The sequence below is a fragment of the Schistosoma haematobium genome, chromosome 1 (genome assembly GCF_000699445.3).
Source record: "Schistosoma haematobium chromosome 1, whole genome shotgun sequence".
Lineage (NCBI taxonomy): Eukaryota > Metazoa > Platyhelminthes > Trematoda > Strigeidida > Schistosomatidae > Schistosoma > Schistosoma haematobium.
The window spans coordinates 68,752,684-68,763,142 of NC_067196.1; the positions used below are offsets into that span (position 1 = coordinate 68,752,684).

Consider the following 10,459-nt stretch of genomic DNA (forward strand, 5'->3'; position numbering starts at 1 on the left):
GTAAGTAGCCGTGAAGGTCGACATTAAGTAACGTTTAGCTTGAAATCATTCTTTTTTGGAAATGAATCAGATCATTAGTGTGCTACTGTATCAATTTTCTCCCATTTATCTAATAAAGCAAAATCTTTAGTATTATGAATATATCATAAAATGTTTTTTATACCCCTACTTTTCTCGTATAAATAGCTCTGGAGAAAGCATCTGCACCATTGCCAAGTCAATGGAGTTGGGCACAATACTTTGGATTGACATTTGTTGGTGCTTTAATCTTAGGTTTATTAATACCAGTGTTGTTTTTGGTTATTCTGATTTGGACCTGTCGTCGCCGTCATCATGCTATGCACTCAAACTATACGAATAGTAAATTATTTTCAACAAATCTATGGTATTACATCGGTGGCAAAGAAATATGTGATGATCCAAATGGTTTTCGTGGTAGTTCAAGTTTGTTACGTTCAAAACAATTTAATTCACCGTCAGCAACTGGTACTTTATTGAACGGTGGTGGTGGACATCATCTGATGTTGAGTAATGCTGATGTAATGGATTTGCCTGATGTAGTTGTACCAGGTGGACGTGTAGTAGCCTTTAATTATTCTGGAAATACTTTAGGCGGTAACACACTTCGTCATAATCATAATAATGCTGGATATACAAACACAAATTATCTATCAAATGCTCAAAATAGTCAGGTTATGCTAACAAATGTTAATGGGACAGTTTCATTGAATAATTGTGGTACAAATGTTACTACTGTTGCACGTACTGGTCAAAATGCAATGCCGTTAGTATCAAATGAACTTATTCAACAACAGTCACAAAGTCAACAACAAAATGAAACCTATAATTACCAAACGAATCCAGTTTTCGGGGGTATGTTGTGCTTACGAAGAAAGACGGATTGGTTTTCTTATTTTTTGTTAATTAATTCCCAATTAAAATTGTAAACTCTTTTGGAGTATTCTTCATAACATTTAAGGTCATATAAGGAATTCTACTTTTAGGTTATTCTTCCACATATTCCTGTTCGGTTCATATTGATCCCAATATAAGATGGTGGTTAATTAGAGTCTATCGGAAACCCTGGATTTAGGTTGCGTGTTGTTTGGCACTCATCAGCAGGGTGCACATGTGATCTTGAAGGAAGTAATATCTTCTGGCGGATCCGATCTTCTGTCACCCATCTCCACAGTGCATGAAGCTATCACTGAGCTATCCGGATTGTGACTGACCTCTTGCAGAACTGAGTTGTATTTACAGTTGAATGGTCGCTTAATAAAAATCATTGTCATTTATATCAAGTTCTTCTTAGAACGAATGTGACTGTCACACCCGAACGAAGAATAAATGAACGGGAACTTTTAGGGATTATTTATGGACTATTATAATATATATTCCTATTGGATAACTATTAAGTAAATAGGTTATATATATATATATATATATATATATATATATATATATATATATATATATATATATTCACATATATTCCACGTGCCTGAAATATACGTTTCATACAGCGGAGGTTGATATTTGTGTTCTTGATTCAACGGGAAGGTCTAGATGAGAAGTTAATATTTTGAAGGCTAATACGGATTCAGAGTTGTTTCAAGGCTGTCAGTGCTGGTTGACGTGTCATTGGTCTAGCACAGGTACAAGGTCATACAAGTTGGCATTCTAACTGACCATTTGCCACGTGATAATTGACAGGGGTAAAAGTGATAACAGCGACCAGCACTAAGAAGGACTTGATATTCATGTCACTGATCGCTACGCAGTGATTGGTCAGTCATGAAAATTATCCTAGTAATTTTCCGTGAAGTTTCCTTTTTGATAGCTATGATAACTATTTCACTTGTATCCTGTTTTTCTCTACTTATAATTATTATTCAGAATCTGCCTCTATAGCACTGATGACAGCTAGTCAATCTCCAATGATGATGACACAATCTATGGCACCAAATTATGGTTCTGAAGCAAATCACATTGCTCAGTCAAATTTTTCCAATGTAAGTAAAAAAATGTTTTTGAACTGAGATTATTTAAAGCTCTCATAGAAGATTTCAGTGATGTTGTATCTTTTTTCCGAGGTAGATGATTTAGATCATAAAAAGACGTAAAGTGAAGACATTAAAAAATAATTTGAACCATAAACACAATCAGTGTTAGTTATTCAGTAATTTAAGTGCTAGGAACTCTGCAAAGCAATATATATATATATATATATATATATACCACTAAATAGTTTGATGAGCGAGTTTTTAAACTTAACCTGTGAAATCATCTAAGTTATATTTGAGGTAATTACTCACTGATAACAATCGGTAAGGGTTGCATTGCACAAATCACTCGAAGCTAGAAATGAACACAACTATACTTCAGCACGAAGTTACGATAGCATAGTTGTGTTGTGCATCATTCTTTTTGTTGACTTCCAAGCTAATGCCAATTTCCAAACGAAATCATCAGTCAATACTTTTGTTAATTTCTATAAATTATTTTCTTTGATTCTGTTAAGTTTAAAAAGTCATACGATCTAAAAATCCTCTTTTGTCTATTAAGTTATGAGCATACAATACGTTCCTTCTGATAAGCCTTATCTAAATTCAGATAAATGAATTACTTGTACATAAGATCAGTATTAATCCAGTAGATAAATACAAGTTTATTAATTGTTAAGTCATGACCCGTGTGTAAATATTATTTGTTTTCTTGGTTAAATTATGAAGATAATGTATGAAATCCATTATAAATATACTACTATGTCCTTATATACAATCTTTCTTTTATATATTACCACCACTGAACTAACCACTGCTATGAATCCGATGTTCATCTTATTGTACTAATGAGTTATGGCGATTTGGACCGATGCACATATGTGCCTGGTCCTATGTTGTAGCTGACTGACCGGGACTTGGACTCATTTCCTTTCGCTCCACCCGCCATCACGTTATTCACTTAGCTACTGAGTCCAAATAGCCACATGCTTGTGCAATGGAGTGAAGTTTTTATTTATTTATGTATTGTTTGTCCGAATCTTCCGATTGATATTTAGGACTGTAATCGATTAGTCTCTTATTTGCATATGTGTATCTTGTGCGTATTATCTCTAGATTGCCTTGTTCTCAGAGTGAACATCTCTTGGATGCAGGTTGTAGCGAAACAATCCTCACAGGATGCACATATGCCAATAAGAGACTCATCAATTCCCGTCCTAATCTTCAATAGAAAGATTGAAGCAGACAACACCATCATGAATTACTTTCTAATAATTGCTTACAATCAGTGAACTATTAGTAAAATATTCTGTAGATTATTATCCACTTATTTGTCTTTGAATTTTTTCATATACTAGGCTAATACTCAACAAATAAACCAATTAAATTCAAATGGTCAAGTATACAACAAACCAGCAGTACCACCAACACAACAACAACACCATCAACCACGTGCACAATCGCAATATTTTCCCCCGACCCAACAATCTCAAACGAATTTGATCCAACCACAACCACAAATATCTCAATCATTTCAACAACAACAACAACAGCAGCAGCAGCAACCGTCCAACTTTCAATTTCAGAACCAACTTCAACAGCAACAACAACAACAGTTAGTAGCTAACCAAACACCTGTTTCTAATCAGTTTCATCCACAACAACAACAGTCTGTACAACAATCACAGCAACAACAGTTTCCTCTTCCACCACCTCCCCCAACATGTCAATTGCAACAAATGAATCTTCAACAGGCTGCAAATTTACCACCACAAACACAACAACAAAATCAACCTGTTCCTTTTAATCAACAACCAGTTAATCATCAGTATCCATTTCAGTCACAACCATCACAAGTACAACAACCAGTATCGACTGATCAACGAAGACAACAAGTAGTGAATGGACAAATACAAACATCTGTTGCCGTTGTTACTGCACAAACTGCTCCCATTCCACTTGGTTCATCGCAACAAAATTGTCAACCTCTACAACAACAGTCTAACACTAATACTACAAATTCTGGTAATAATAATAATTTGAATAATGGGAATGCATTAATAACAATGTCAAATAATCGTTGTTTATCTATGTCACCAACGTCCGTTGGAACTGATTCACTTACTGAAGCTGATCAACAAGCTGCTATGGCTTTGTTAGCTGCTGCCACAGAAGGTATGGATACATTTCGAGAAAATCAAACAACACCGAGTAGTTTACAGTCTCCAATTCCAATAGTCAATAATAACATTAGGAGATTAGATTCATGCATTAATACTACTACTGCTACAAATACTACCACTAATAATGATATTAACACTCAAGTACCAGTTGATGAAGACAATCCACCACCAGGATATGATGAAGCTATTGGTTTGATACAAAACAATTTCATGAATAATGTTAACATGGCAATGATGATGAATACAATGGTGAAACCAGCCGTTCCTATACCGAACACAACTTGTACACCACCACCAGCATTACCACCACGTCGAATTATTAACGGAGTTGGTTTAGAAGATATTGAGGATCCACAATCAATGACATCGTGTATATCGTTAGCTGAACGTTATGGTCTACCTGTAGCTGAAATTTAAAATGGACAGAACGGAGGTTCTAAACGATGGATATTGTTGAACTGTTTAGGAAATTATTACATCATTGAATGTGTAACAGTCATACGGTTTTTGTTTAGCGTAATTTTTCATCGCATCCGTTTAATGTTGTTGTTTTTTTTCTTCTCGCTTACTCATCTTAATTGGTGCTTGTTGTTCTCATTATTATTGTTGTCCCCATCATTATTATTTATTGTTAATGTATGCGTTTCGTATCTGCATGTTTTCATGTGTACTTGTGTCTATTCTTGACACTTCATCTCATCAATTTTTTTTATATTTATCTTACTCATTGCTTTGCTTATATAATGATTTTACGTTTCATTGTAGCTGTGTTTACTTATTTTAATCGTAATATTGATATTTATACACATACAATGATTTTACAAGTATTACATTTTAAATAGTAGCATTCTCTTGTCATTACAACTTATGCAACTGTTATGCTTAAATTTAGGTTTTTAATTGTTTTATACCCTGATTAATCCATTTACTGTTTACTGATAGCTAATATAGTATAATTGTTTGTCATTATCTCACTGTCATCCACACACACACACACGTACACAGTAATTGAAGTTACGCTATTCATGTTCTCATATTCTATGGTGAGAAAGTTAAGTAATAAAACTAAAGCATTTTAATCTTCTAGGTAATCATAACGAAGAACATCAGTTGCATATACATTTATTTGTGTGTATGACGGTGTATGTTTCAATGCTATCAAGCTGTTAGTAATTATCAACTACATCATTCATCACCAATCACCACTAAAATATTTTAAATTATGACAGTCATTCTCATCTTGATTTTAAATACTTTATTGTCTTAGTCTACTAATATTTGCTTCGTTCGTTTTCACTGCTGTTTTACTCCACTCATTGTTAGTTATTTGTGTTTATTTTTTCTTCTGTGCAATTTTACCAAACCTTTTTCTCTTGTAATTTTTGTCCTCTCTTTTGTTTTGATTTGTCCTTTATTGTTTTGTGGAGGTGTTTTATTGATTACACCGAACTCTGCCAGAATTTCTCACTTCTCTCTATTCATCCCACCTTCAGAGATATCATAGAATGGGCGTTAAATTTGTTTTTGACCAGTAGTAAGAACAAACTTTATACGCTGATTATTTGAAGGTACTTCTGGTTGAGCTTTCTTTTTACTTTTCAACATTAACTAACAATTGCAATATGTATATCTTATGATTCGTTTGATTTAAACGTGCAACGTAGTTGTTGATCTTTATTAACGGCTACCGGATTATCGGTTTGTTCATTTCCCTAAATGTTTTATCTCGAATTTTAATCATATTTGCATTATCATAACGTTTTCATGTTGTCTGTCATTTTGATCACTTATTTAATGAATAATCAGTGTATTGTCATTTTTCCATGCTTACTTCCTTTGCTTCAATAAATAAATGTTCATTATGATCATTGCTTCTTAAATATTTGTGATTGTGATTTTAACTACTTTATATCTATTTAGGTAGTCAATTATTTTACCACATGTATACGAAAGAACCGTATGACTCATAATTTTAAAAACAGTAAACCGTCATAATTGACAGCAAAAAAATGTAATGACTTTTTAACCCGTTCTGTCCTAGATTAACCAGTTTATAATAAGTTTACTTCAATAATAAAACTGAGTGATATGTTCCAATATGGAGCTAGTAATTGTCTGAAACCTAACCCGGGATTTCTAAATTCTAATATGGAAATTATTAAACAATCACTTGAAAGTATTCCTCAATGTTCAATCGAGTCATTATTAATTATTCTTATTTGTCTTCAGAGATATTTCAAAAGTGTTGGACGAACGATATGATATAGAACTGCGATAACATTGTAAATTTGTCTAATCAGATTTCCTCTTTCGACATACAAACATTACTGAGTTTTATTAGTTTCAATTTTTCTGCAGAAATTTACTTATCAATCTGTTGTTTCGCGCTTAAATATCATCTACTTATATAATGCCCAAAAATGAGATATTTCCAGAGAGAACTCATTGTTTTTTGCATCCATTCGTGTTTGTTAATGCTTGACCAAAATACGGCCGTCAAACCTTGTTTATTTAGAACATGAACTAGAATATTTAAAAGTAAATGCTTTCATTTATCTATATTTAAGTCCTAAGTATGAACAAAGGCTCCAACGAATAATATCATACTCTACTAATAGTTCGATGGCTATTATGGCTTTACTGGTTTACTTTATTACCCTTTGGATCTTCAAATATTCAGCTTCGTCTTGAGTTTCAAATAAGCATATCAACGCTTAGATCTAAGATAGCCAGTCACAGAGCAAGATTTCTTCCGGTGATAGATCCATATGTCTTATACAATTTTCATGTTTAATGAAACGATTATTTTATTGTTAAAATATCATAATAGTTGTCAAAGTGATCAATATTCTGTTTTACAATGTTTAAGTGAGCACGCAGCATAGGAAATCGCAATATCATAGAACTATACTTGTTTAATTGCCTGTTAAATTTTATTGTACATCTTGTCTGTGAAATAAGTTAGTGTGTTACTTTCCATTATTTCACCTACTGCCTTGAATGAACATCTGAAAACTACATTTAGAAAGTTTTGTGCATTAAACCTGCTTCAGTCTTCCTGCATATCTAAGACAGTTGTATGTACAGATATGTTACATTATATCGAGCTCTTCGTGCTGACTATATTATATATTCATTCGAATTCCATTGAAGTTACTCGATATATCGTTTTACATGATTGAAGATAACTGATATTGGCTTATGGTTTTCATTAAATTATATGTACAACTTGAGTGGCACATTCTCCTTAGAAACTATGAACTCGCGTCATAAGTGATCGTATTCTGTTTATTACTTTTTTTATTCTGACGACAAAGAATGACTCCAATTACTTCGTAGTGAAATATTCGTTGAGTTGGATTTTTTAAAGGAAGACCAGTTAATAATTAGACAAGTAACTTCTCTAAATTCCCCAATCTTTTACACAAGTTGAAATTTGTGAAACAGTATTGATTTTGATTGATATTACAGACATGTATTGCTAAAAACCGACATAAGTCTACAAAATAGGCTCAAATGTTCGTATGAACTACCTTCACTCATACATTGATTTTATACTGGTGTTCTTGAGCTTCTCATTTGTTTGAAATATGCTGATCATAGTTCGTATACTGTTTTTTATTTTTAAAAAAAACAGATCCCTAACGCTCTACACAAGCATAAATTTTCTTTGGGTTTTGTGCTTCTAACGTTACTCGATGAATTTCTTGCAGACATGGAACTAAGTGAAAACCATTTATAATAACTGTAAAAAGGGAAATGTACATCTCTAATTTCTTAGAATATAACGGTTTAAGCACATAAAAGTGTAAATATGTACAACGTCTTTGTTAGTCGCATGTTATTTCAAATGGCATATGTTCACTAGATTTTTATACAGTTGGTTGGAATGTGGATCCTTAACAGATTTTTCGTTTAAACATGGACATCATTTAGTAATATGAATGAAGCAGAGTCCTTTTTTCAATAAACACTTTTTTCTTCGACAGTATTTCGAAATTGATCTAAGCAGTTGGATTAGCACTCAAAATCTGAAAGCATTCAGCAACCGTCTATTTTTTTAGTTAAAATTTCAGTGGCGTTTCATCCTCTGAGTTCGGTAGCCTTATCGTGAAACACTCATTATTTTTCTGGACAGCATAAACTTTTCCTAAGGAGGAGACTCCACTAAAGTCATCCACTCAAAGTTGCAAATCTTCACCATCTTAAGATGAGCTTTATATTTAGCAAGGTTAAGTGAATTCGAACTGATAACCTCGAAGTTCTAAAATGAGTCACTCAGACAGTACATCTTTCATGCTTTCTACCTTTTATATGGTAGAGTTTACTCAAATTAAAATGAAGGTAACTTAATATTTTAATGTTTTTATGCGCTTCTGATATTCACTATAATAAGTCAATCATAAGAGCATAGAAGTTCTGAAACACGAAATGACATGTATCAAGTTGACATCCTTAAAAGTTAAAAGTTACTTGCCTATATCATAATTTTGCATGGAATTTATCCTTATACCTTGTAGTGTTAGGCAAGCCCACCATAGCTTATTCTGGCTTCCGGACAAATCAGTTTGTTCATTCTGCTTGAATCACATTTTTACCTTGTTAATTATTCACTTATCAACCCTGAATGTTTTTATATGAATGTATATGTGTTTATATCTTATCCTACTCATCACAAACCCATAGCTTATTTTTGTGTGACTAAATACTGATTAAAGCTTGATTAAATTGAGTTGGTTCACACGTCTTCTCCGCTGTACATCATTCCTCTTCACCCCTCTGATTGTCTGTAGAAAATATACGTATTCAAAAATCCATTCTCATATTTAACTTATTTAATTCCATTATTCACTAATGCAATTTAAGTCGATAATTATATACAAGAATAGTCAGAATGTATATTTCAACAACAATCATTCAATAATTGATCATTTGTCCGATCTAAGTGGAGTTCGATTCACGGCCACTAAAATCTATATGTCAATGTGTCTACATTGTTATTAAACGACTAATTCCATCAGTTTCATTAATTAAATGTACACTACTCAAAACGTTTCTGTTTTATACGTTCAAACAAAAATGATAACATGACGGTTGTTTTTTTTTAAATCCGATTTCCCTCACTTTTTTTCTTTGTTTTTCTTTATTTTTTTTATTTTACAGATATGTATTACGAAATAGATTTAAATTCATTAAAGGATAATAATAAAAATTGTTCTAATAAAAAACAAATTCAACGAGAAAAGTGTTTATACTCCTTGGATAATTTACAATATATCTATGCACGTTTATGTATTATTGATTTTGATGGTGTATTAAATGCCATAAATAAACAACAACTGATTATGTCACTTACATCAATTGAATTATGTTTTACTATTCGACATGCTATTGATATAACAATTAAAGATTTATTTGGTGAATTTTCTGGTTTACCAATATTACATTATGATTTATTATTTTGTCATCCAGATATGAATGATAATAATGATGTTAATCATCAACATCAGTTAACCAATTCAACAAATGCTTCTAGCATATCTTGGTCTATTCTACTCGCTGTACCATATAATAATGTGGAGAAAATAATAGCAGCATTAAGTTTCATGACAAATGAATTAGGCGGTTTAGAGTTAATCAATAAATTATTTGAACCAATGCATTTAAATAATAATTCATTTAAATTCTATGTAGATGTTATATCTGTATCTGATTCATTATTCAATCTACCATGTATTCCTATGTATAAATCGTAAAAATTTTTAATATTATGATTAGTTTTTCTTTCATTTTGATATATATGGTTTATTTAATTCTTTTCAAGGGGAGGGGGGTATAACAAATTAGAGTACGTACAAATCATTCATTTAGAATTATTGGGGTTAAATGATGATTATGATTGTAGGGTTTTTTTTTTATTTTCTTCTCTAAATGAAAGAAACTCAAATACAAACAGAACGTTTGTCAAGTATGTTTCCTGGTTTATACCAAAATTCTCCAAGTAATATCGTTATATAATATATACATAAATGCTCCCCTGACACTAGTCTCTGTTGTCCAACTTGCGTCCAACGTGTTTAACTGATCTCTAGCACCTCTAGATTGTATCTCCTCATTTTCTGAAGCAATTTGGAAGACTCTTCCGGTCCTCCACATTGTACAAACATTTCATGTACCTAAATAAATGGTTGCTCCATTTGTCAGAAAAGGCATCGGCCTCTTGAATTCTGAAGAAACTCGGCTTTCATCATGATGCGTCATAGTTCTTTTAAA

At 32.2% G+C, this 10,459-nt stretch overlaps 1 protein-coding gene across 1 annotated transcript; it reads left to right on the plus strand.

Annotated features, from left to right (window-relative positions):
- Positions 1 to 9,348: 9,348 nt before the first annotated feature.
- On the plus strand, positions 9,349 to 9,959 carry MS3_00010206 (uncharacterized protein). The gene has a single exon (XM_012945040.2). The coding sequence runs from the start codon at positions 9,352 to 9,354 to the stop codon at positions 9,940 to 9,942; it is 591 nt and encodes a 196-aa protein (XP_012800494.1). The 5' UTR covers positions 9,349 to 9,351; the 3' UTR covers positions 9,943 to 9,959.
- Positions 9,960 to 10,459: the final 500 nt, after the last annotated feature.